The following is a 27,383-nucleotide window of genomic DNA, read 5'->3' on the forward strand; positions in this document are numbered from 1 at the left end:
GTGTCTATGCCACCGCTGCAAATTCATTTCCTTCTGTTAGCACAAATAGAAGCAGAACAGGTCACCAAGGCACTTGGTCAACAAATTAATTATAAAGCAGATTGGTTACTGGAATAGGAGAAATTTGTATGTAGGTATGTGAAACAGTCTTTAATTGGATCAATGGGACATTAACTCTGGACTTAAGGTAAGCCCTAACTCCCCAAACAGGGTTTTTAAAGTTTGTTTTTGAGAAGAACAAGGCCACAAATATATCACTCAGATACAACTTGAAAAAATGGTTTCAAAATGTTGAGATTTACTAACTGAGGTAGGGAAATGCCACACATTCTAAGTACTTTGTGCTTCTAATTTAGACTTCATAAATCAGAAAGAAAACCAGAATGAGCACAGCAATTGGAAAATAGACCAAGGGCTAAAGATTGTGTTTAGGGATTATGGCAGTAGAGTTCTCTTGTATGGCAATAATGTTTCCTTCCTTCCTTCCTTCCTTCCTTCCTTCCTTCCTTCCTTCCTTCCTTCCTTCCTTCCTTCCTTCCTTCCTTCCTTCCTTCCTTCCTTCCTTCCTTCCTTCCTTCCTTCCTTCCTTCCTTCCTTCCTTCCTTCCTTCCTTCCTTCCTTCCCCTAGGCACCATTGGAGAAAGGCCTCCTGGGAGTCTGCTTGCCTTTGACCTCTACAACATTAACTCTTCCTTGGATTTCAATGGCTTGTACCCTGTTGCTCAATCCTACCAGATTCCAGACTGGCAGCCCCTACAGTGAGCCAAGTCTAAATAAACTCACAAGGAAGACCAGCATGTATTTTGGAAGGACAGGTAAAATGGTGAGGAGGCAGGTGGAATGGACAAAATCCTGGGCCTCATGGACCCTTATCTATGCTGCCCACCCATAAACAGAACAGGAGCTTCTTGGGGTGGAAGGAGAATACTTTTTTTTTTTTTTTTTAGAAGGGATCATCCAGGGTACCCTGCCATGAGGACACTGATGTGCTCAATTTTTTCATTCTTCTCTGTTTATTCCTAATTCCATTGCTTTGGACATTAATGTCCCACTTTGGAGAATTATCAGTCGTAGCTCCTAAGCTGCAAAGGGAATTCCGGGTTTCTTACAAACTTTAGACGTTCTCTGGACTATTTCAATGCCAGTTACCCCTGGGCCACTAAAGGGGACTATGGAAAAGTGTTGAGAGTCCCAAGAGCTCAGCCCTTGCTGGGATTGGTATCTGAAAATGAAATGGCTCAATGACTGTAGAAGGTGGGGGAGGAGGCCTCATCATGAAGAATATGTGCTGCTCAATCCTCCCAGGGCTAGAGTTTGAACCAGGGTAGGTGAGTTGGCAGTGTGCCAGGTCTCTCAAGGTACCAAATGAACATGTGAGTCAATGTCATTTCCTTGTAGCAGCAGGAAGGATTTTTTTGCTGAGTTGAGATACAACCTAAGGCCTTGAGGATTACTTGGCCAATACTCGGCCTTTGAGCTGCACTCCCTGTGGTTTCCATTTCTTTAGGAATGTCACCCTGAGGATTGTGCCAATACATGCTTAGTATTTTGTGATGATCCTTTCCATCCACTCTTGTCACCTATTTCCCCCTGTCTGTACTGGGGACTGAATATAGAGGCATTCTCTCACTGAGCTACTGATGAGATGAAAGTCCTTTCTCCACTTCTGCTGGAGGGTGAGGCTGGCAAGCAGCAGGACTCTAGCTGAGAAAGCCCTTCTTAGTGTTAGCAGCTCATCACAGAAGAGGATGCTTGCTGGCCTCAGCTGCAGGGATCGCAGCTCCAGGGATCGCAGCCAGCAGAGCTGGATTCTTCTGGGCTGTTGTCAAGTAGGGTGTTGTAACTCTTAATAGCAGATCCTAGCAGGTCACCACCAATTTCCTTCTGGGTTTTCATCTTGCAAATTTGAAGAAGGAAATCCAGTCAACAACGGGAAAGCAGGAGTGAAAGAAGCAGCATTTAAGTGTGAAGAAAATAGGACAAGGTAAGAGAACCTGAAAGCAGCTTGCTACTTAAATATACTAACTTCATGGATTGGCCTTTATACATTAATTTTTTTAAAATTTTTAGTTGTAGATGAACACAGTGCCTTTATTTATTTATTTTTATGTGGTGCTGAGAATCAAACCCAGTGCCTCACACATGCTAGGCAAATGCTCTACCACTGAGCCACAGCCCCAACCTTATATTTTAAAAGCCTTAATTGGGCCCCATTGACTATCCTATCTTATTCGCCATATCCTCCGTCCCTTTTATTTTTTGAGACAGGGACTCCATAAGTTGCTGATGCTTGCCTGGAACTTGGGATCCTCCTGACTCAGCCTCCAAGCTGCTGGGATTACAGGCGTGTGACACCATGCCCAGCTCTATTTTCCTCTTGATACGTTTATTTATTTATTTTTTGTAGTGCTGGGTATTTAACTCAGGGCCTCACACCTGCTTGGCAAAGGCTCTGCAACCATGCCACACTCCCACTTTAAATGTTATTTTAAATAAATCATGTTTTAACAAAACACAAAACAGAGTTGGGGCTGGGAGTGCAACTCAGTAGTAGAACATGTGACAAGCATGCTTAAGGCCCTGGGTTCCATCCCCAGGACCACAAAATATAAATAAGATAAAATAAACAACAGAGCCATCATTCTAATATATACTGAAGGACAGTAAATTATAAAATTATTTGCTCGTAAATATTGTACAGTTAATCTAAGCTATATTTATTCATGAAGTTTTAAGCTAAAGTTTTTCATGGTTTGAGCGGCCACATTCTATATTGCATATATTTTCAATAATTGGCATGTATTTTCAATAACTATCAAAAGTGTGTTTTTAAAGTACCCAGTTGTTTAAGAGCCATCTGATCGTGGTAGTTTCTGGCTCTACTCATCTAGAAATTGGTCTGCTCTTTGTGTGTGTGTTTTGGAGAGCATTGTTTAAAAAAAACGGTTAAAATTTGAGTATAATTTGATATAATTGATAATTAAAATTTGTTTAATAATTATAATTATAATTTTAATTATCCTTTTCATAGTTTTGCATTTTTCCCCATCTCTGTAAGTGCTGAGTTGACTGTCCATTTTTGTGCTTGGGATCTGTTGCCACCTAGCGTTATAATGTGCTTGGTATTTCAAAGCTAAGAACCTAGGAATGGAAATCTTTTTGTCTTCTACCCATGCCTGCCCCAGTGTGATCTTGCCAATTCAGAAAACTGTCAGGTTCATACATGCAAGGCTTCTTCCTCTTTCTTTTCCATTGCCACAACCAATCTAGCATTCATGCTTCTCCTGTGGAAAATAAATTCTGAGGGCTTGAGTTACTTTAACAGGTTCAACTTTCATTATATGCAGGCGAGTTATCCAAGCTCTCAGACTTTAATTTCCTCATTTTTAATTTATTTTGTGGTACCAGGAATTGAACCCAGAGCCTCACATATGCTAAGCAAGCAATTTATTGCTGAGATATATCACCAGCCCTCACTAGCAAGTTTTAAATTTGATTTAAAATTCACTTGATTCATTTTTTTTCTCTTATAGATCATGCTTTTGATATTGTATCTAAGAACTCATTGCCTAACTATAGGTCATGAAGATTTTTTCACCTGTATTTTAAGCTTTCTAATTATGTTTTACATTTAGGTAAATGTAAATATTTACATTTTGAGTTAATTATTGTAGATGTGAAGGTGTTTCCTGTCATCATAATCACTTGCAAAGATTCGCCTGTTGATGTTGATTTGCAATAAGATTTTATGTTTTTGATCTTTGAAAATGATCTTCTTTTCACAGCCAGGAATGTGGCAAATGCCTGTAATCCTTCTGCTGAGGAGAAGGATCACAAGTTCAAGGCCAGCCTCAGCAATTTAGCAAGACCCTGTCTCAAAAAATAAAAAGGGTCTGGGGATGTAGATCAGTGGTTAAGTGCCCCTGGGTTAAATCTCAGTAGAAAAAAAAAAAGAAAGAAAAGAAAGAAAAATCATAAAACTGATGATGGCCAAAAACAAATTAACTACTTTGATCACTGTGATTCAATAACAAGCTTCCTTCCTTCCTTCCTTCCTTTCCTCCCTCCCTCCCTCCCTCCTAAGGGTTCTCTACCACTGAGCTGTATCCCCAGCCCTATTTATTTCTGAGACAGGTTCTTAGACTGGCCTTGAACTTGTGATTCTCCTATCTCAATCTCCCACGTAGCTGGGATTACAGGGATGTGCCACTGTACCCAGCCAGGTTCATGTATTTTCTGTAAAATACCTGTTGTTGAATAATTCAATGAATAATAGACTCCAGGTTTTTTTTTTTTTTTTTTTTGTGTGTGTGTGTGTTTGTGTGTGTGTGTGGTGCTGGGGATTGAATCCAGACCTTGTACATGCGAGGCAAGCACTGTACCAACTGAGCTATATCTCCAGCCCAACAATAGACTCCAAACACTTTAGGTTTCACAAACTATTAATTTGTCCAAATAAACCTTAGAAGCCACTTCAGGTTGTACTGGCTCTCAATGCCAAAGATGTTTTTTTTTTTTTTTTGTTATAATTTGTCCACACAAACTACTGATGAGCTAATTATTCAATCATTTCTAAAGCAATGGACTGTTCATTTCCTGGCACTGAGAAGGTTCTCAGAATGTTGGATTCACAGTGTTAAAACCAGAATGTATCTAGACAAACCGGGATGACTTGGTCACTCTGTCACTTTGAGTTTGGCATTGACTCAGATAGTCAACTGAGCAGTATTGATAACACCTGTTAACCCATGAGAAGCCAAGGAAAAACCTTCCAAATCATTTGCCTTAGCAGATAATGAAACCCAAGCAAGCGTAGACCAGATATTCAGACGTCTAGGATGTCTGGAGGTTTTGTCCAGCAAGGAATCCCCCAATAAAAGGCAGAATGCCAGACTTGGAGCTGGCTAGTTAAAATATGATGTCCACTACCTGCAGGCTGCTTTTAGAAACTTCCAGCAAGCGTGCTGGCTAGCGGGCAGCAGGAGAGACAGCTAGAGTAGCTTCTGTCTCGCAACTTCACTACTAATGACTGACACCAACATACCAATGGACAGTAGCTGCAGTTTAACTCCTTCCTCCACAACATTCACCAGGCATGGAGGACCTCATTAGATGTGGGCACAGTATTGTGGAGAGCCTGAGAGCCAGAGTTGACCTTGAAGGGGCTCAGAAAAAGATCCTTGCCATTGCCAACATGTTGTGCTTGTCTAACATGGTGATGGGGCATGTTGAGAAGAGGGCTTTCCAGAAAGTACTTCTTGATAGGCAGGATGCTGCTCACCTATGTGGTCAGTTCCTTGTGGTGCACTACCTGACATGAGCCAGTCACTCCCAGCCACTGGACAGCGTTTTCACCGTGCAAGAATGTGCAAGTGTGTGTGCGCAGGCACGCATGAGAGAGAGAAGGGCCTGCAGCAGGAGAGACAGCAAGAGGAGCTTCTGCCTGCACCTTCACCTGGAGGCTGCCTTTTGAAATGTATGCTCGCCTTAACCGTGAAAACCACTTGGGAGTAATTGTGCTCAAACCTGCTCTGTTTTCCATGACATCTTGGAGGGGGAGCTAGTGCCACCAAGATGCATGGTGCTTAGGAAATAAAAGAAATCCTGGTTCTCTCACCCTCACTCTTACTGGGGGAGGGAAGGGATGGTTTTGGTCGTTTTGTCCACATGACTTGTGCACATCTGGAAAGGCGTTGCAGCGTGCCTTGCATGCACGACTGTCCACACTGCTCACACCTTGTCATCAGCCATCTTTGTGTTTCCTAATGGATAGGTTGGAGCAAAAGCAGAAAGGAAAGAGGCCTTCTCTTCCTGCACTGGTTTAGTGTTTCAGTTCCCATGCTCCTGCCCCTAGCCATCACCCCCATCCCCACTCTGAAACGAATAACATGTAGACTACTAACTACTTATGTTCTCATCCTTCCCTGAAGCAGCTACCTAGAGGAAGCAGTTGTTGTGGATAATGGGACAGAGGTTCTTAAACGCTCTTCCTTGGCCTGAGGCTGAGATGGTTGCCTCAGAAGCAGCTGGAGAACTTTTTAAAAATTAGATTTTGCTGGGCGTGGTGGTGCATGCCTGTAATTCCCGTAATTCAGGAGGTTGAGTCTGGAGGATTATAAATTCAAGACCAGTTTCAGCAAATTAGTGAGGCTCTAAGGACTTAGCAAGACCCTGTTTAAAAATAAAAATACAAAAAAGGAGCTAGGGATGTGGATCAGTGATTAAGCCATCCTGGGTTCAATTAGATTCTTGGGCTTATCCCAGACCTTCTGAATTAGAACATTCTTTTTTTGTCTCTAAGGTCATTTTTATGTACTTAGAAGGTTTTTCTTTTAATTAAAGATGATAGCATTTGAAAGTGTGTGCTGAACTAAGAATTCATGTGTGAAGGAGCTGGGTGTGTAGCTCAGTAGAGGAGCCCTTGTATAGCATGTGTAAGACCCTGAGTTTGCTTCCCAGCACTAAAGAACATCTCTCTGAAGAGCAAGACCTGTCAAGTTCAAAATAAAATCTTATTAATAGCCTACCTTTAAAAAGAGTAAATAAACAGAAATAAAAGCACTGGGGAGGGCTGTGGCTGTGGCTCAGTGGTAGAGGGCTCGCCTAGCACTTGTGAGGCCCTGGCTTCAATCCTCAGCACCACATATAAATAAAGGTATTGTGTGCAACTACAACTAAAGAAAAAAATATTAAAAAAAAAAAAGCACTGGGGATATAGCTCAGTGGGAAAGCATACTTTACTGGTTCAATCCTCACTTCTGCAAAACAAAAAAACAAAAACACCTCAAATTCATAGCAGTGTGACACATGTGGCACTTGAAGTGACTGAGTTTAAACTGCACTCTGCCATGCGTAATGTACTCCTCAATAGCAGTGATAAGCAGAGAACCCCATATGATCTATGTCACAACCAAATTCTTTTTTCCTCTTTTCATATTTTTTATTGGTGCATTATAATTGTATACAATGGTGGGATTTGTTGTTACATATTCATACATGCACATGACAAATTGGCCAAATTATATTTGGCCAGTGTCATTCCCTAGTATTTCCTCTTTCCCTCTCCATAATCCCCTTCCTCTATTCAACTGATCTCTCTTTAATTTCCATGGGGTCCCCTCTCTCCATGTCTCTTTTTCTTTTTCCTCCTTAACTTCCACATGAGAGAAAACATACAACATTTGAACTTCCGAGTTTGGCTTATTTCACTTAATGGTCTCAAGTTCCATCCATTTTCCTACAAATGCCACAATTTCATTTTTACTTATGACTGAATAAAACTTAATTATGTATGCATATCACATTTTCTTTATCCATTCATCCATTGATGGATGCCTAGACTAGTTCCATAGTTTGGCTGTTGTGAATTGTGCTGCTATAAACACGGATATGCATGTATCACTATAGTTTTATGATGACTTTAATTCCTTAGGATAAATACCAAGGAGTGGTCTAGCAGAGTCATGTGGTGGATCCATTTTGAATTGAGTTTTGTGCAGGGTGAGAAATAAGGGTCTAGTTTCCTTCTTCTACACATGAATAACCAGTTTTCCCAGCACCACTTGTTAGAAAATCTATCTTCTCTCCAAAGTATGTCTTTGACAGCTTTGTCAAGAATGAGATGATGTTAGGTGTGTGGATTTTTCTCTCTATCTTCTGTTTTGTGCCCTTGATCTATGTGTCTGTTTTCATACCAATGTCATGCAGTTTTTGTTACCATCGCTTTGTAGTATAATTTGAAATCAGGTAATTGTGATGTCTCCAGCATTGTTTTTTTTGGCTTAGAATTGCTTTGACTATTCTGGGGGCTGGGGATGTGGCTCAAGCGGTAGGGCGCTCGCCTGGCGTGCGTAAGACCCGGGTTCGATCCTCAGCACCACATACCAACAAAGATGTTGTGTCCGCCGAGAACTAAAAAATAAAATATTAAAAAAAAAATTCTCTCTCTCTCTCTCTCTCCCCTCTCTCACTCTCTCTTTAAAAAAAAAAAAAAGAATTGCTTTGACTATTCTGGGTCTTTTATTCTTCCAAATGAGTTTGAGGATTTTTTTTTCTAGTTCTGTGAAGAATGTCATTGATATTTTGATGGGGATTGCATTGAATCTGTATATTGCTTTTGGTAGTATGGCCATGTGAACAATATTAATTTTGCCTGTCCATGAACATGGGGAGGTCTTTCATCTTCTAAAGTCTTCTTCAATGTACCATAACTCTCATTGTAGAGGTCTTTCACCACCTTGGTTAAATTTATTCCTAGGTATTTTATTTTTGAGGCTATTGTGAATGGAATTGTTTTCCTGATTTCTTTCTCAGTAGATTCATTACTGATACATAGGAAAGCTAATGATTTTTGTTTGTGGATTTTGTAACCTGCTACTTTGCTGCTTTGTTTATTATCTCTAGTAATCTTCTGGTGGAGCTTTTGGGATCTTCTAAGTTATAGGATCATATCATTGGCAAACAGTAATAATTTCATGTTTTCCTTTCCTATTTTTTACCCCTTTTATTTCCTTCTCTTGTCTAATTGCTGTGGTTTGAATTTCTAGTACAATATTAAATAGGTGTGGTGAGAGTGAACAACCTTGTCTTGTTCCAGATTTTAAAGGAAATGCTTTCAGGTTTTTCCTCACTCACTGTGTTGTCTCTGGGATTTTTGCATATTGTCTTATGATGTTGAGATAGGTTCCTTCTATCACTAGTTTCTTCAGCGCTTTTTTTTTTAAATCATGAATGAGTATTGAATTTTGTTGAAAGCTTTCTCTGCATATATTAAGAGAACTAAGTGATTTTTGTTTTCATTCTATTTATGTGATGAATTACATTTATTGATTTGCATATGTTAAGCCATTCTTGCATCCTGGGATAAATACAACTTGGTCATGATGTACCATCTTCTTAATATGTTGTTGCATACAATTTGCTAATATTTTTATTTTGCATTAGTTCATCAGGGATATTGGTTTGTAGTTTTCTTTCTTTGTGTTCTTATCTGGTTTTGGTATGAGTATAATATTGGCTTCATAGAATAAATTTGGAAGTGTTCAGTTTCTTTTTATTTCATGGAGTAATTTGAGGAGCATTGACACTAGTTCTTCTTTAAAGATCTGGTAGAATGGTTGAGAATTCTTCTGGTCCTGGGATTTTTTCCCTCTCTCTCTCTTTTTTTGGGGGGTGGTGGTGGTGGTTACTGCCGATTAAGCTCAAGGGCACTCAACCATTGAGTAACATCCCCAGCCCTGTTTTGTATTTTATTTAGAGACAGGGTCTCACTTAGTTGCTTAGTGCTTTGCGGGCTTTGAACTCCTGATCCTCATGCCTCAGCCTCCTGAGCCACTGGGATTACAGGTGTGCACCATTGTGCCTGGCCCTGGGCTTCTTCTGTTGGAAGTTTTTTTTTTTTTTTTTTTTTTTTTTTGTGAGTGTGTGTGTGTGTGTGTGGTGCCAGGGATTGAACCCAGGGCCTTATGCATGCAAGGCAAGCACTCTACCAACTGAGCTATATATATCCCCAGCCCTGGAAGTATTTTTATTACTTATTTTATCTCATTGCTAATTATTGGTGTGTTTTGGTTTTTCCCGTACTCTTGACTCAATTTTGGCAGATTGCATGTGTCTAGAAATGTATTCATTTCTTCTGGTTTTCCAATTTGTTGGAGTGTAAGTTTTCAAAATATTTCCTAATTAGCCTCTGGATTTTGTAATGTCTGGTGGTTTCTCGTTTTTCATCTCTAATTTTATTAATTTGGGTCTTCTTTTTCTTTTGCTTAGGCTGGCTAAAGGTTTATTAGTCTTGTTTATGTTTTCCAAGAACCAACTCTTTTTCTCATTGATCCTTTGCATTGTTTTTTAATTCTCAATTTTATTGATTTTGGCTCTGATCTTATTTATTTCCTTCCTTCTACTGGTTTGGGAATTGGTTTGTTTTTCTTTTTCAAGGGTCTTTAGATGCACCATTAAGTTTTTATTTGGGATCTTTCCGATTTTCTTACATAGGTATAGATGGTTGTAAACTTTTTTCTTAAAACTGTCTTCAGTCTAAGAGGTTCTGGTATGTTATATTATTATTCTCATTTGATTCTCAGATTTTTTTCAATTTCTTCCATGATTTGTTAACCCATTCATCAATTGAAAGTGTATTGTTCAATCTTCATAGGTTTATATAGCTTTTGTAGGGTTTTTCAGTGTTGATTTATAATTTCATCCCATTATTATCTGATAAGAGGCAAGGATTTATTTATTTATCTCTTTTATATTTGCCAAGATTTGCTTTGTGGACTAACATAATCTATTTGGCAGAAGGTTCCATGAACCACTGGGAAGAAAGTGTATTCAATTGTTGTTGGATGAAATATTCTATAGAATATTCTGTTAAGTCCATTTTTCAGGTCCAACAAGTCTTTATTAAAGAGTTTATGTCTAGATGACCTGCCTATTGATGAGAGAGTTGTGTTAAAATCACCCAATATTATTGTATTGAGATCTGTTTGAGGCTCTGAGTAGTGTCTCTTATGTAATTAGTTATACCAATGTTAAGTGCACAAATACTTACTATTGTTTTATTTTCTTGTTGGATTGTTCCCTTTACCAATATGAAGTGACCATTTTTGTCTCTTCTGATTAATTTTGGCTTGAAATCTGTTTTGGTAGATGTGAGAATAGCAACTCCTGCTTGTTTTCAGGCTCCATTCTCATACCAATTTCCATCCTTTTACTTTCAGCCTGTATCCGTCTTTGCCTGTGAGTCTCTTGCAAACACACATTGTTGGGTCTTGTTTTTTAATCCATCTTTCCAGTTTTTACTCTATTAGAAAGATTTTCAACTAAATATTTTGACTTGTGTCTTTCAATTCCAAGATTTCTGTTTGAGTCTTTTCAATATCTGTAGCTCCTTATTGAATTTTAATATGTTATTTTTTAGTTGTAGTTGAACACTATACCTTTATTTTATTTATTTATTTTATGTGGTGCTGAGGATTGAACCCAGGGCCTCGCAGGTGCTGGGTGAGTGCTCTACTGCTGAGCCACAACCCCAGCCCCTCCTTATTGAATTTTTCATTCATATCTTCACTATGTCCTTGAGTCATTCAGTTGTTTTTCAGTGTCCTCTTGGAATTCATTGATCATTTTTATAATCATTCTTTTGAATTTCTTTTCTGATATTTTATCCACTTCCGTGTCTTTAGAGTCAGTTGCTGGTGAACTATAAACTTAAGGAGCATTGTATCACCTTATTTCTTCATATTTCTTGTATTCCTATTTTTATACATTTGTTTTTGTGATGGATTTCTCTTTCTCTCTTATGTGTGGGCCTTTTCAGTCTGTGACCTTTTCTTGCCAATGTGTCTTAGAGTGATGAGATCCCCTTGTAGGTGTGGTATCTACAGCCGTTGTGTTATTTTTGCTGTAGAAGTTGATGTCCATGAGACCTTGAAGACACACCCCTAGTTGTTCCTATTTGGAGTCTGATTGTTAGCTTTTTTGTCTCTTCTATTTGTTGTATTTATTAAAGTATAGCCCAGATTCTGCCTTTCAATAAGAAACACCCTTTGCTGTATGCAAGTGGTAATTTAGAATCCATATTAGCAGAGACAATCCTTATTTTTCAAGTCTCAAACTGGCCAGATCTACAATTTCCAGTCATAATCATCAGTTGCCTTGGACACTGCTACACATTCCAAATACCATGGAAGAAAACCCAATCTTTAACCTCTAAGTTTATTCATTTGCCATTTTACCTGCAATCCAAATTTGTTTTTGTACTCCATCTCATGACATATCTGGCTCTAACTGAACTTTACCTGTGGATTCCTTTTCAACTTTGTTATGATTACACAAACACACACACAAATGCCAAGTATAGAACTCATGTTTTTTTAGAATTACAGAAAGGGGAAAACAACCTGTAATTCCAGAGCATTATTTTGTGTACATCTTCATAAAAAATGCTTTTGAATTGCTGTGGTCATGATTGCACAATTTTAGTTTTATTCTCATCACCTTATTTGTACTTGACTTACTATAGACTTTTCTTATTATATTGGCTGAGGGATTTCCACTTCAGGTTCCGCTACTCTTATGAAATGTAACCCATGCCACTTTTGATGATTTTCTGAAGAACTTCATCTACTATTCTGTGTAATTGTATAATTTTAGCTCTGCTAATTAAAAATATCCACCTCACTGCTCCACAGGCAGGAAGTTCTTTCCCATGAAGGGCTAATGAATGGCACCCTACCTGTGGGGTGGTATGGGTGACAGGTTGGTAAGGAAGAAATATTCATTTCATCTTGTCTTTTGTGTGTTTGAATGCACATAATCCTTGGGGTGATAAAACATGACATGTTTCTGAACAGAGAAGCTTATTTATCTTCACAGAATGGTAATCAAGGAAATTTCAGATCCACAAAGTTCAGAATGCTTCAGAAAGTTGCTACTTATTCACTGGACCATATGAACATTTTCTACGTGCCTGTCACTGTCTGTTCTTTGTATACACTTGAAACCAACTGTTTTACATCAGAGCATTTATGTTACAAATTTAACAAATATTGGGTGATAAAATGGTAGGGAAGGACAGATTTTAATGAATTTGGATTAATTAACACAATAGCACATTTCAAGGGTACAAACTTAAGAGGGAAGCAAGAACACAGAAATTTGACCCCTCCAAGCTCCTTAAGTCTTGTTTACAAATAATGTGTAGAAAAATTTTATTTGCTGTTCATGGTTTGTATCCTGGACACAATTTCCTGTTTGATACTGATTCAAAATTGTAGTTATCAATTCATGCTGGCCCACCCAAAATTAACATTACTGGTAAAAAATGAGTACTTGTGAATCTGTATGAACATCTGAACTACATTTTCACTCTCCATATAATCTTCATTTCAGCCACCTGATGCTGAAATCTAAAATACTCTGATGGCTTAAATGTGCACGAGAACCACACAGATGATAAGCAGGATTGACTTTCTTTATTTGATGTCGATAAAAATAGCTTCAGATTAGTTGTTAAATTTACAGTTAACAGTGACCCTTTAATACAGGCAAAATAGAGGGGATAGGAAAACTGAGACCAGGGCAAAGGCAGTGTGAGCCCAACCACTGCAAGTTCTGATGTACCCCCGTACTTCAACAGGGGCAAAAAGGCCAAAGTACTGATTGCTTTCCAAATAGCATGTTTTCTCTTTTGAGTCTATTTTTTTTTTTAAACAATATTTATTTTTTTAGTTCTCAGCGGACACAACATCTTTTGTTGGTATGTGGTGCTGAGGATCGAACCCGGGCCGCACGCATGCCAGGCGAGCGTGCTACCGCTTGAGCCACATCCCCAGCCCCTCTTTTGAGTCTATTGATGGTTACAATTTCATTGTACTTTGTAAAATATAGTCAGCCACTGTAAGAAAACCATCACATTTTGTCAGAAGATATGTATTCATATAATATGTTCAGAATCACTGCTTGGTTTTTGTCTTCGTCTTTTCTTCCCTGACTGTTTAGGTGTTGGAGTCTCTACTGCTCCTTCTGTATCATATACGGGCAGCTTGAAAACTATTTCATCATCTTCATCATCATCCATTCCCACCACTTCAGATTTTCGTTTCTCTAAAAATGTTGGTGTACAAACTGGTGTGGGGCCCTGGAATCAAGCAGATTATAATACATAAATGTGGAATGACAGCGGAAATGACTTTAGTCAAAAATATCAGCTCCCTTCTCGTTTTAGAAGTTGTGCAATATTATATTTGGCTTGCATCTATCTTTCAGTAATATAACTGCAGAAAATAAAGGGCGTAGGTGTTTTATCAACTTAAGTATGAAACTCATTAAGTGGAATATACTGAATTATCTAAGATAACAAACTGCTATCAGCAGTTAAGAACTACCAGATGGGCTGGGGCTGGGGCTGTAGCTCAGTGGCAGAGCACTTGCCTAGCATACGTGAGGCACTGGGTTTGACCCTCAGCACCACATAAAAATAATCAAATAAAATAAAGGCATTCTGTCCATCTACAACTACAAACAAAACAAAACAAAACAAAAAAAAAAACTACCAGAAATGTCACTAAAATGATAATAGCAGAAACCACATTTCTTCGTTGAAATTATTTTGGAATACCTGTGCCCAGAATATGAAGACAGGTTTACCTGGCTATCTATAGACTTGTCAGGAGTGGCAGCAGTGCCTTTAGAAACCCGCTTCTTCTTCTTCTTTGGTATGCCTGAAGACTTTTTCTTCTTTGTAGGTTTATCTGAAGGATCTTTAGGCTTACTGGATGATAAAACCTTAAAATAAATTAAGACTTTAACAATTTGCACATTTTTTTTTCAGCTATTTTTTGACTATGCCTTCCTATTTCTTTCTCTACTATCTGGCACATAATATAATTTTACCTGGTTAATTGTAGATTTCTAAAGATTTTATTATTTGAAACGTGTTCCCCCTTGTTTTGCTAAAATTTCAAACAAAGAAGTTACAAATGCTACCTCTATAGGCCCACAGGGCTAAGCTCAGGATTGTGGCAATGAAGCCACACTGCTTTTCTAAGTACAAAGAGGGTACAGAAAAAAATACTTATTTGCCCATTTTCAAGTTTTACAGTCCAACTCCCACACAGTTCAGTTGGCCAAAGGCCATGACGTGAATATTTAAGACTGTGATTGAGATTGTGTTTGGCAAACAATTAACAACCAGGAAGTGGGCTGGGGATGTGGCTCAAGTGGTAGCGCGCTCGCCTGCCATGCGTGTGGCCCGGGTTTGATCCTCAGCACCACAAACAAAGATGTTGTGTCCCCCGAAAACTAAAAAATAAGTATTAAAAAAATTCTCTCTCAAAAAAACAAACAAAAAACACAACAAACAAACAAACAAACAACCAGGAAGTGAGCCAATGGAAGATAAATTGGGCTTCTAGTTTATGGATAAAGTTAAAAGATCTAAAGAACTTGGGAAAAGATGTCATTTCTTTCTTTCTTTTTTTTAAAATAATTTTTTAGTTGTTGATGGACTTTATTGTCTTTATTTTTATGTGGTGCTGAGGATCGAACCCAGTGCCTCACGCATGCTAGGCAAGCACGGTACCACTGAGCCACAAGCCCAGTCCAAGATGTCATTTCTTAACAACTAATTAGTTACTGTGACTGGAGAAAGTAAGATTCAGCAAGGCTGCCTCAGTATTCCTTTACAACCAAGTCAGAACTAGATGAACACCTGTGCCAACTCATCTTCCTGTATGTTGGCTTGTGTATTTCAGCACATTTCTGTACGTTTAAATCTCAGAATTGGTGCTTACTAAAGAACACGAGAAAATTTTAACTAGAATGGTGTAATAGGGATGAACAATTTACAGTCTTGATATTTACTGAGAGCATACAGTAAACATTTCTGGTAAAGTCACATTTAAGTGGTAATCTAAGAGCATAATGGCTTTTGGTTAAATAGTGGTTCAACTTCAATAAATTAAAAACTAAGGAAAGTCATGCAAGTCAGGGGTGGCAGTACACGCCTACCTTTACCCAGAAGGCTAAGGTAGAAGGAAACACAATTCAAGGACAGCCTGAACAACTTAATCAAACCCTGTCTCTAAAATCCCCAGACCGAAACAAAACAAAAAAGGCTGGAGATATAGCTCAGTGGTAAAGTACCACTGGGCTCAATCCTCAGTGGGTGTGGGGGGAGGGTAAAGCAAATCAAGTAATTCCTTAAAAAAGGATTCTCTCTTCCATATAATGGAAGAAATAAGATCTCTTACCAATTGTTTACGAAGAATCCACAGGCTGTTTAAAAGACAAACTGTGACAGGTGGCACAAGTCTGCTATCCCAGTGACTTAAGAGGTAAGGCAAGAGGATTGCCAAGTTCAAGGCCAGCCTGGGTACCTTAGTGAGACTGAGTCTTAGTGAGACTGATAAAAAGGGGATGTGGCTAAGTGATAGAGCACCCCTGGGTTCAATCCCCATTAACACAAACACGTATGTAAATTAGTCAAAGCCTACTATGTGGGGTTAGGAGTACAGAGTGCAGCTCAGTGTTGGAGCACATGCTTAGTATGTGAGAGGTTTGGGCTGGGTTCAATCATCAGCACAGAAGGAGAAAAAGGGGAGGAAAAAAAAAAAACAAAAAAACTCAAAACCTAAAAACCCAATGTGTGATAAGTACTGGATTACTTTTTATAGTCACAGACACATTTTATAACTAGTGAGGTACAAAGTCTACCCCTAAGAGAAACCACTGAAATAATTTCATGAAGGAATGCTTACCAATGAAGGAAAATCATAATTAATTCCTTTTGCTGCTAGTTTTTTCCTGAGCAATTTTTCTTTCTTTTTAAATCGCTCTTCCATTTGCAGTTTTTGAAAAAATGTCCGCTTCCGATTATACCGCTTCACTGCTGGATACGATGGCTGACGAAATGGAGTATTCCACTCTTTAAAAAGTTCTTTGTGTACTTTTTCTGGTGGCATAAAACGACCTATTTTTAAGAAGTAAAAGTTTTCAACCAAGTGGTAGGAAAAGCTTTCCATGTTAGTTTTAGAAATTTCCCTAGTGTTATTTCTCACATCATGATCATGATGTGTAATCTCACATTAGAGCAATAGATAAACCAATTATACCCTAATGGAGTGAGTTAATGCTTTGGGGCAGAACAACCAATTGTTTGGGATCCTTTCTGCTATCTTCCACAGTCAGACTCAGTATAGCACTGATCTTGTGAGCACAGGCAACATTATTCACTTCACCTACTTGAACTACTTCCTCCTGGCAAGCCATTCTGTTACTATGAGAAGGAACCCGTGATCTCCCCCAGGTTTCTGAAGTCCCTCTGACAGCAATAGGACCTGGGCAGCCCTGTCAGCTCAAAAACCTGGAAAAGTGGGATGGCCAGAAACTGATCCCTACCTCCCAAGTGTAGTGAAATCTGGACAGGGATGCTCTTGTATCTCTGGGAATGCAAAAATTACTGTCTCCATTTGCCAATTTTTGTGGGATGAACTTCTAATCTGGTGTTGTTGCTCCTGTACTCCCTATATGGCTTGTGTGAAAGAGTTGCAGTCATTGTCATTTAGACTGATTTTGAAATGTGATTCCTTACCTTTGCTGTTAGCCCATCATAAATCTCTTCAGAGTAAGAAAATTCTCCTACACAACCACAATATCATAGTATATAATGTCTGTCTTTATGTTTCTTAAAAAAAAAAAAGTTTGTATAGTTGTAGATGGACAAAATGGCTTTATTTTTTTAATGTGGTGCTGAGGACTGAACCCAGTGTCCCATGCATGCTAGGCTACGGCCCTACCCTCCTTTATGTTTTTTTAGTTATCTCAAAACTGTCTTTTAGCCAGGCACAGTGGCATATACCTGTATCCCAGCATCTTGGGAGGCTGAGACAGGAGGATTGTGCGTAGTTTTCTCACTACCCACTGAGGATAGATTAGCAGCTTCCCTCAAACATCCCTGAAGTAATTTGTTTAATTCCATCTCAGTGAAAATACTGTTCTCATGCTAGAAAATTTTTTTAAATTTCCACTATAACCTTCCTGGAAAACTTACATCCTTGTACCACTCCTTACAAAGCCATTTAATATTCTAGTATTATGACTGTTTATTTCAAATAGATCAATGAAACAAAAGTGAGTATGTTGATATAGATGAGGAGAGATAAAGTCAATGTATTAGAATATTTAAAAAAGGGTGAATTCAAGAGAGCAGTATGTTCTTCATGCTGTTCTGTTTCTCTGTAGACCTGAATTCAAAATATAAAGCTAGGAAAACAACAAATAGAACAGAGCGAAGGGTAACAATGACTACACTGCAGTATGCAAATATTCACAAAATAATGTAACATGGAAGCTAGGAAAGAGTTTTTGTGAAAGATATTAAGCCAAGGCAAAAGATATGAACAGACAATTCACAAAAGATGAATTCCCATGGTCAATAAGTATAATACTCAACTTTACTAAGAATAAGGCAAATACAACAATCATGGCCACTGTATACTCAACGACATGATGTAAAAGCAATATTTTTCAAACTCACAGTGGCCTTTTGGGGCAATAAAATCAATTTAGCTGAAGAGAACACCAATTCTTAAACAGGGGTTTAAGAATTATGTCACTGGACTTTTTCTTTAGTTATGTTTACATACATCTGTACATGTTCTGGCTTGTGCTGTAAAATTCACTCCTTTTTGCATCCTAGAGTCCCCAAAATACTATTCTAGAAAAACCTACCTATGCCTACAACTATATAAAGAATGTCAAAGCAGCTTCATCATTCCCACCCCTTCACCTGGCTCCCTCCTGTTTAATCTCCAGGTTTCAATTTAAATAATACCTCTCAAAGGAAGGTTTTCTCACTACCCAATGAAGATAGATTAGCAGCTTCCCTCAAACATTCCTGAAGTAATTTGTTCAATTCCATCTCAGTGTATATACTGTTTTCATGCTAGAAAAAAATTTTAAATTTCCACCATAACCTTCCTGGAAAACTTACATCCTTGTACCACTCCTTACAAGAACATTCCCAGAGATGAAGTGGCATATCCAAAGCAGCTAAGCCATCTATCTGTCTTTCACATCAGTCATGCACCAACAGAAGCATCCACAAAACTCCAGGGTAAGATAAGAGCACTTACACACCAAGAGTCTTTCACCAAAAAGGTAGTTATTCATTGTTTCAGCAACTATCTTGGCAACATCTTCAGACTTAAACTCCACAAAGGCATAGCCTCTGCTATTTCCAGTCTGCAATGGAAATCCACCACAAAAATAATTATACTCTAACAAGTCATCAACCCCTAAATTGCCTTAAATTTAAATAATACTCATTAGTACCTTATCAGCAATTTTGATTACCTATAATTCCAACTTTAATTCATGTATTCCAGGGATTGTCTGAGGTGGGGGTGGGGGAATACAAAGTCATCCAAACAGTGGATTTTTAGGTACTCGTATATTTTTATATAAACACATGATTACTATGGCTAGAATATTTTCAATAGCAATGTCCCATTTATAAAGGAAATCTGGCAGTTCCCACAGTTCTTTGCTAACTGGCAGTCCTACTAGTTATAAATTCTTAATACCAAGCATGTTATATGATGCTTTACCAATAGAAAAACTGTAGTTGGAGATATAACTCAATGGTAGAGAGATTGACTAGCATGTGCAACACCCTGGGTTTGATCCTCAGTACTGCCGAAAGAAAAAAAGTGTGAAAAACTGTAGAAACCTTAGCGCTTGCCTAGCATGGGTGAAGCACTGGGTTCAACCCTTAGCACCACATACAAAAATAAGCAAATAAAATACAGGCAAAAAAACCAAACCAGGGCTGGGGATGTGGCTCAAGCGGTAGCACGCTCGCCTGGCATGCGTGCGGCCTGGGTTCGATCCTCAGCACCACATACAAAGATGTTGTGTCCGCCGAAAACTAAAAAATGCACCAGTTACATGAATAAAGCTCAAAACAGATTACTAAAGGAAACAAAAAACCAAAACAAAAAAAACCCCCAAACACACACCTTACAGAATGCTATAGTTTACAATTAATAAAAAAAAACCAAGTAAATGAACATCAACATTTATCAATAATAAACATTTAGTAAAGATTTAAAAACACATATAGCATTGAAAAACACTAACTTTATACAGATTAATTTCCTGAATGCTGGAAGGAGGCGAGGAAGATTGGGGAAGGGTATAAAATTTCAATTTCACCTATACTATATTTTTTAAACAAGAAACATCTAAAGCAAATGTGGTATCAATTTGATATTTGATAAAGCTGTATGGTGGACACCTAATTTATTCTCTAATCAACTTCAGGATATTTGAAATCTCCATATAAGAAACTATTATAAGTAGGTAAATGGAGAAAAAGAAGGCAGAGGGAAACACAAAAAAAATGTTATTCTGGTGAGATGGAAATTTAAGATTCCCTTTAAAAACATATGTAAACTGGGTGTGGTGGTGCATGCCTGTAATCCCAGGGGCTCAAGAGGCCGAAGCAGGATTCCAAGTTCAAACTCAGCAAGATCCTGTCTCAAAAACAAAATAATGGAAGACAAAACGAAACATATATAGCACACAGTGCTATATAAGGCAAGTTCTCTACCACTGAGTTATATTCCAGCATCAATTCATTTAATGTTGAGATGTTGCTTAGACAACATAAAATTTAAAACCTGCTGTTTTAGGACAACTAGCAGAAAATGGGTATATATCCCAGATGTCTCAGCTACAACCAATAAATGTGTGGAGGAAATAAATGAAGTGGGCCACTCCTTTGTTCTTGAAATAAACCACATAAGTCTTTTTTTCTTAGAAGATTAAGTATGATAAAACAATAACATTTATGGTATTTAATTCTAAGAACTTTAAATTCATTACCTCTTTGCTCTTTTAAAAAATATTTTTAGAAAATTGTGGGGTTTTAAAACTTTATTTTAGATCACAAAAAAATGAAGCAGGAAGAAGTTATATAATTTGTCCATGGTCAGACAAGCAGTTGCTAGTCACTAGTATAGCTAGGACTCAAACTTAGGTAGTCCAACTACAGAACACTTATCCTTAACTACTTACTATATAAACTTTTGCTATTAAAGAGTTGGCTCTATGAGGCATACAAGATGAACCCGGTCTTCGAATTTAAGTTCATTTATCCCTGGGCCTAGGAGCCACAAGGTAATATGGCTCATTTACCAAGACTGTCAATTTAATTTGAGGATTTGGGACAATCACTTTGGCAAAATATTTAGAATAACACTGACTTTTCTCAAGGCTGTTTAAATCTCATCCCCTTTTCTGAAATCTGATAAGCAATAATATGGAAGTATGATCTGTAATCTGTTAAAAGTGATATACAAAAACAAAACTATCAATTCAATTTGGCTTAAAAAAACTTACCTTTTTACTTCTGGATAGTCTAAATCTTGTAATAGTGCCAAACTGGGAGAAATATGCTTTGATTTGGGTTTCATAAAGTGCTGGAGGCAGATGGCCCACAAAAATTACTCCAGGAATAAGTTTTTCTTCCTTTTTTTGCTGAAGACAAAAAGACCAGATAAAAAAACATTTTTAAAACATGAACACTGCCACAAAACTTTCAAAACTCTAGTGCTCTGCTGAAGAACCTACCCTATATTTTTACTTGTCATAGCAATAATTTAAAGAATTAGTTGTTTGTTGTCTATATCCCCACAAGGACAATCGCCACTGTTTTCTCAGGCCTGAATTCCCAGCACCAGCATCAAGTACATGCTTTGGAGGTTAGGCTGAGTGGATAGACAAGCAAGTAAATATCTGATTACATCACTTTAGATCTTCCACCCAGAGAATTCCATAGAGTGCGTCCTTCAACTTTCGACGCAAATCACCGTTTATTCCTATCTAATGGAACATTTTTCCAGAAGCTTGTTAACCTTCACATGTAGACTAACCTCTGAGTGTCTCTGTGATCACTTCCTTATCTTCCATAAGAAAAACTTAGTTTTTTCACAATATATATTGTGCTATAAACCAAGGAAAATATAAACTTGATGTCAAGGGCTCCAATCAGCAAAGGGAACTTGGTAAATAATATCTTAACTCCCAAACTACCGGGCAGTAATTTTGGGCGGTAAAGCAGACGCATGACATCCCCTAACATGGTATTAATCTGTGGGAACCCCTCGGCTGGGTTCCCTTCTTCTCCTGCGTCACCCCATGCCTGCCTCTAGTCTCCACAAGAACATCCTAAAATTTAGCGACCAAATCCCACAGTATTTCTCCATCAGAGTAAACCTCCTCGTCTCGCGCACCGTGGCCTCTAAACTCATAAGGTCGGTCTCCCATTCGGTCGGGAGCTCACTGTGGAAGGCCCTGGAGGTAGCAGAAGCCCAGGGAAGGCAGGTCGCGTCCGGGCCGCGAACCGCGCGATCCGGAAAGCTCCCGGCAAGACTCACCGCCTTCCCTCGCAGCCCGGACCCTGAGTCCGCTCACCTGGGTTACGCGCTGGCGGACCTGCTGCACCTCCTTCTGAAACTGGACGTCTTCCTGCGGGTTCAGAGAAAGAATCGGCCCGGGTGGGACGACGAACGGAGACCCCACCATGCTGAGACCCGCAGCAACACAACTCCACGCGGCGCGCTCCCGGAAATGCGGGCCCTCGACTCCTCGGAAGCGGAAGTAGAGGAGGGAGAGGGGCGTGACAAGACCCAAGGGCGTGGCACAAAGGATAGCGCCCCTTGGCGCTCCCTGCTGGCGGGGCACGTTTTCTTCTCCTCGTACCTTTCACCTGTCAACTTGGAACGTCCATAACAGTCACGTTTCAAAACCGTTTTCTTTTTCTGCTTTTCATACTTGGGTTTGAACCCAGGGGCGCTTTATCTCTGAGCTACATCCACAGCTCTTTATATATATATATATATATATATATATATATTTATTTTGAACAGGGTCTCACTAAATTGCTCAGTCGGTTTAAAGGCGTGCACCATGGTGCCCGGTTTCAAAAAGAATTTTTAAAAAATAACTACAAAACTATATCTGTGCCCTTCAGATCTTGTTAACTATTCTTCCATTAGTTTGCTCTTTCCTTTTTTCAGTCATGTGTTTTAGTTTTTTTGAAACAGGGTCTCACTATACCTTCCAGGCTGGGCTCAAACTCATGGGTTTAAGTGATGCTCCTGCCTGGCCTCTCGAGTTAACTGGTACTACAGACAGATGAGCACCAATACTGCCCAGCTTAGAGTTTTTTTTTAAAATCTCCTTTTTTGTTGTTTTGTAAACAAATTAATATTACCATTACAGTCAATTCAGCTCCGTAGAAGTGAACTTTTGAGTTTCAAATGGAAGAAGTTAAGAAAACAAGGAGCATACTATTTGAGTTAAGGCCACTTCAAAAACAGCAGGTGCAAGAGATGAAATTCTTTGTCCTTACTATACCAAAAGGAAAGTACCATTCTTATCACCAAGGACAAGAAGTTGAGGCAGAGGGAAATCTGTAAAACCAACCTTTTTTAGACTAATCCTGATTCTCCCATCCATTTTACCCAATTAATTGTCCCAGCTCAATTATCTCTGCTTTTCCTATCTTCATAATTTACTACTCATTATCTAAGCTGGCATATATTTATATCTCTGTATCTTTGATTCTTCATGTCCTTATGAAGACTCCTATACCACATAAAACTTGAATTAAATAAATTTATATTCTTTTTCCCTGTTGATTTTTCTTATGTAGATTTAATTCTCTTACCCAGCTGAAAAAAAATCTCTTAAGAGAGCAAATGTAAAATTCTGCCTTCCCTACAAAATGTTCTTTATGGCAAGGTTACTCATATAAAATTCCAGATACTGTTCTGGAAAGAGCATCAACTGGAGGACTACCCTTATGCTGTCTAGAAATTCAAGGAAAGAAAACATATGACTCAGAAAATTAACTTCTAAATAAACCATACCTACAAAAAATAATCTTAAGAATTACAATTTTGCTGAGCTTCTGTTTGAGAAATTATATACACATTTAACTTCAGCAGTGCAACTAAAAAGGAGAAAATTCAAGATTACTCTACAAGAAAGACCAAAAAATGCTGTTTTTGGATCAACAGAAAAGTCTTCCTAACTAGCAATAAAAATTTACTGATTTCATTATGTAAAAATCAAACAAGAGAGAAACAATTTATAATATTAACATTTCTATAGATGTAAATTTAAAAAACACTATCCTAGAAATTATCATCTTATGACATTTCCATTTGAGCTGTTGTATAATCACTTAAAGCAATAAAAACAAATGAGAAAAATTATTTTAGGACATAAAAAATGATTGCCATATTTCTGGATTACTTTAGTGAATTTGTTTTTTTTTTAAAGAGAGAGAGGGAAAGAGAGAGAATTTTAATATTTATTTTTTAGTTCTCGGCGGCGACAACATCTTTGTTTGTATGTAGTGCTGAGGATCGAACCTGGGCCGCACGCATGCCAGGAGAGCGTGCTACCGCTTGAGCCATATCCCCAGCCCATAGTGAATTTGTTAACAACTTCAAAAATACTATAATTAAGTCTGGTGTGGAGTTGTGTCCCTTGTAATCCCAACTCCTTGGGAAACTAAAGAAGGAAAATTTCAAGTTCAAGGTCAAGCCTGCATTTAAGGAGTCTCTATCTCAAAACAAAACAAAACAGCTAGGGAAGTAACTCATTAATAGAGGGCTGCCTAAAACATATGAGGCCCTGGGTCCAATCCACAGTACCACTAACAAATAAACAAAATCCTATAATTACACGATCTACAGATGAAATGGAAGCAATGAACTGTGAGATTCATATATGTTCTACAGTTGTAAAACATCTTACAAATTGTAATTTTGTCACACATGTGAGCCATGGTGTTATCATGTTAATAGCACCAAAAGGAAGGAGAAAAGTCATTTTAATAGAGAAGAAATTATCTTTCTGAGGTTCTAGAGCTTCAGAAATGGTTTCATTACAAGCTAGAATAAACCTGGAAGGTGAACTGCATCTGTCACCTGGTTGTGTGGACAGAGGCTGGAACTTCTTGCCACTGGAGGGGGCAATGGACCAGTAAAGACTCACAGTGATTATTCCTGGGGAGGTTCTGCCTCACTTTCTAGAAGTGGGGGAAGGTTTTCAAGAACTGTCTCCTGGAATATCTTGGTAATACCTGACCTCTGACAGAATGCTGTGGAGGACCCAATCTTAGGCATGTGGCATTCATTTGTGTGGGGAGGGGTTAATAAAGAGGTCTCCTGTGTTGTGTAGTGTGGAAAAGACTGCTCTGTCTTGCTCTTGTGGAGGTCCTGCTGTGATAATAACCTTGGGTTGGTGGCATCTGGTCTAAATGGGGCACTGTTACCTGGATCCTGGGGTCATCACAGCCTGTACATTCTTCTTCAGGGACTTGATCATCCAGGAGATTCTCTGAGCAACATCTGAGATATGATGATACTACTCTCCTGCTCCCACCCTGGCCCCATACTGGGGATTGGGCCCAGAGGCATTTATCACTAAACCCTCTTAATTATTCAGTTATTTTGAGATAGCATCTTGCTAAATTGTTTAGGCTGACTTTAAACTTGTAATCTTCCTGCTTCATCCCCTCGAGTTGCTGGAATTACAGATATAAGTTGACTTGAGGATACTTTTTGAAATATTTGTATTCTTCCTCAATATTTTTTGGTCTGACATAGCCTTTTCTTTTCTTATCAAGGTCTTTTTCAGCCAATGCATTCCATCAACATGATGTCATAAGCTTTTCTCTCATGGGACATAAGCTAGCTTTGATAATAGTGGTGCACTCCAATTTTTCTTGAGAAATTTTGTCTTGTCTTTTGTCTGGATCTTTACATACATGGCTCATCTTTTCATCTGCTCTGCAAAGATTCTTTTCTTTCCATGGGAAGTTTTCTCTAAATGGGTATTTGGTGAAATTTTCTTCTTCTTGATGAGGTTTGGGAAGATCCTGCTGGAGTTCTCTCTTCCTGTCACTTTTCTGATGGAAGCAGGGATTTCTAAGTTTGGAGACTTAACCACGATCTTCAAGTACATTCTATTCCCTAAACATGTTATGAACCTTGCCACGGCATCCAAACACTTCCTGAGTACTAGTCACTGATAGTAGTGCTGGCATAGAAAGAAGAGAATACAATTCATCAAATCTTCCAGGTGCTGCTTTCCTGAGAAGGATGGGTGCTCAGTTAGCAAAGCTGCCTATTAAGTAAAGGGAGCCCAGGAGATGGCAGATTAACTCCTGGGAAGTCAATAACTCTTCCTAAATTGCCACCTTGCATGTTCAATCACTTTGAATGGAGGGCTACGGTTTGGTCAGTTCCCTTTGATTTCATCATTGCCCTGCTTAAATGCCTATGGCTGCCCTGCCTAGAACAGAACCTGGTTTTCAGAATTCTTGACATGTGTCAATTTCTGTCATACAAATTCTCCATGGAGAATTCTGCTTCTGGAAAGGTGGAGTAGATAAACTTTCCCTTATTCCTTCCTTTAAGTGCAACTAAAATCCCTGGGCATTATATATAAACTAAACATAATGAGACCCTGAAAAGTAGAGAAGAAGGCAGAAAGCTAGGGGCCTCAGGGCCTACGAAATGACACAGTGGCAAGTTCCACTGTTTATTTATTTACTTTTTTTCTTATATATCTCAGATTTGGTGCTGAAGAAGCCGGTCACCAAGAAATGCCAAAAATCTGTTCTCTTTGGCCGAAGGATCAAGAAGGGGGCAGCTATAAAGAAATAAAGCTAATTTAAAAGTTAGTTATTTTTATAGTGCTGGGCAAGTGCTCTATCATTGTGTTACATCTCCAGCCCTGTATTTTACCTTCTGCTCTTTCTCTGTTTTTTTTTTTTTTTTTTTTTTTTGGTGGTGGAGGTGGGTGGGTGGGTGAGTTGGTGCTGGGGATCTAACCCAGGACTCCAATGCATGTCAGGCAAGGACTCATCACTAAGCTACATCCCCTGCCTGACAGAAAACTTTTATGATACTGCCTCTATTCTAGCCAAACACCACAGAAAAAACTGATTTTTTTCTGAAAAACAATGCCTTTTTTTTTCAGATAAAGCTGGGATGCTCTCCATCCCCCCAACCATGTTGCAGACAAAGTCTGAGTGGGGAGCCTAGACTTCTTCCTTCAAGAAGCTCGATGATGTGCTCTAACATCCCTGTCATCATGGTGTCAGAGAAGACCCTGAAGGAAGTTGGGACCTTCATCCCATCAGTTGATGATGTCACTTACTAGTAACAGTGTCAGTGGAGACCATGTGTGAGACTGGACATCCATCTCTACCCAGCAATAATGAGGAGACCCTGCCCTGGGTGCCAATGGAGGCCAATGGGAGGGGAGATTGGTCTTTTTTTTTTTTTAAAAGAGAGTGAAAGAGGAGAGAGAGAGAGAGAGAGAGAGAGAGAGAGAGAGAGAGAGAGAGAGAGAGAGAATTTTTAAATATTTATTATTTTTTAGTTTTCGGCGGACACAACATCTTTGTTGGTATGTGGTGCTGAGGATCGAACCCGGGCCGCACGCATGCCAGGCGAGCGCGCTACTGCTTGAGCCACATCCCCAGCCCAGGGAGATTGGTCTTATTCCCCCAACTGGCAGCAAAAAGCAGTGTTCTCCATTCCTTGCTGGAGCAGTGTCAGAAAAAGCCCTTTAAAACATATTCAAATAAGATCCAGAGTCTTATAGCATGATACAAAAATGTTCAGGTTTCGACTGGGGTGTAGCTCAGTGGTATGGTATTTGCTTAGTATGTGCAAGGCCCTGGGTTCCATTCCCAGCACCCCAACAACGGTGAAAAAAGTTCAGATTTCAGTAGAAAGCCTCTTGCCATACCAAGAACCAGGAAGAGCTCAAATTTAACAAGAAAAGATAAT

General features: G+C 38.8%; 1 protein-coding gene and 1 long non-coding RNA gene across 5 annotated transcripts in view; one reads left to right on the top strand and one right to left on the bottom strand.

Moving 5' to 3' along the window:
• On the top strand, window positions 1-26,923 carry LOC308630620. Of its 2 annotated transcripts, none has more exons than XR_014017974.1 (3): window positions 1-187; window positions 1,912-1,984; window positions 26,566-26,923. It is a non-coding gene; the product is annotated as an uncharacterized lncRNA (long non-coding RNA). The 2 variants fall into 2 exon arrangements; XR_014017975.1 differs by lacking the exon at window positions 26,566-26,923 and adding an exon at window positions 13,501-13,635.
• Window positions 13,370-27,383, bottom strand: part of NIFK (nucleolar protein interacting with the FHA domain of MKI67) — an 18,893-nt gene continuing 4,879 nt past the window's right edge. Inside the window, exons 2-7 of one of the 3 annotated variants that reach the window (XM_081260868.1) lie at window positions 21,979-22,280; window positions 20,905-21,042; window positions 18,636-18,744; window positions 16,260-16,471; window positions 14,149-14,286; window positions 13,370-13,639 (exon numbers count right to left, since the gene is read on the bottom strand). In XM_081260868.1, the coding sequence (XP_081116994.1) occupies window positions 13,436-13,639; window positions 14,149-14,286; window positions 16,260-16,471; window positions 18,636-18,744; window positions 20,905-21,042; window positions 21,979-22,089 (912 nt within the window). In that variant the 5' untranslated portion in view covers window positions 22,090-22,280 and the 3' untranslated portion in view covers window positions 13,370-13,435. The remainder of the gene's footprint in view (window positions 13,640-14,148; window positions 14,287-16,259; window positions 16,472-18,635; window positions 18,745-20,904; window positions 21,043-21,978; window positions 22,281-27,383) is intronic. The other 2 variants (XM_081260869.1, XM_081260870.1) reach the window with 2 other exon arrangements.

Source organism: Spermophilus citellus, assembly GCF_964194105.1.
Source record: "Spermophilus citellus genome assembly, chromosome: 11".
Classification (NCBI taxonomy): Eukaryota; Metazoa; Chordata; class Mammalia; order Rodentia; family Sciuridae; genus Spermophilus; species Spermophilus citellus.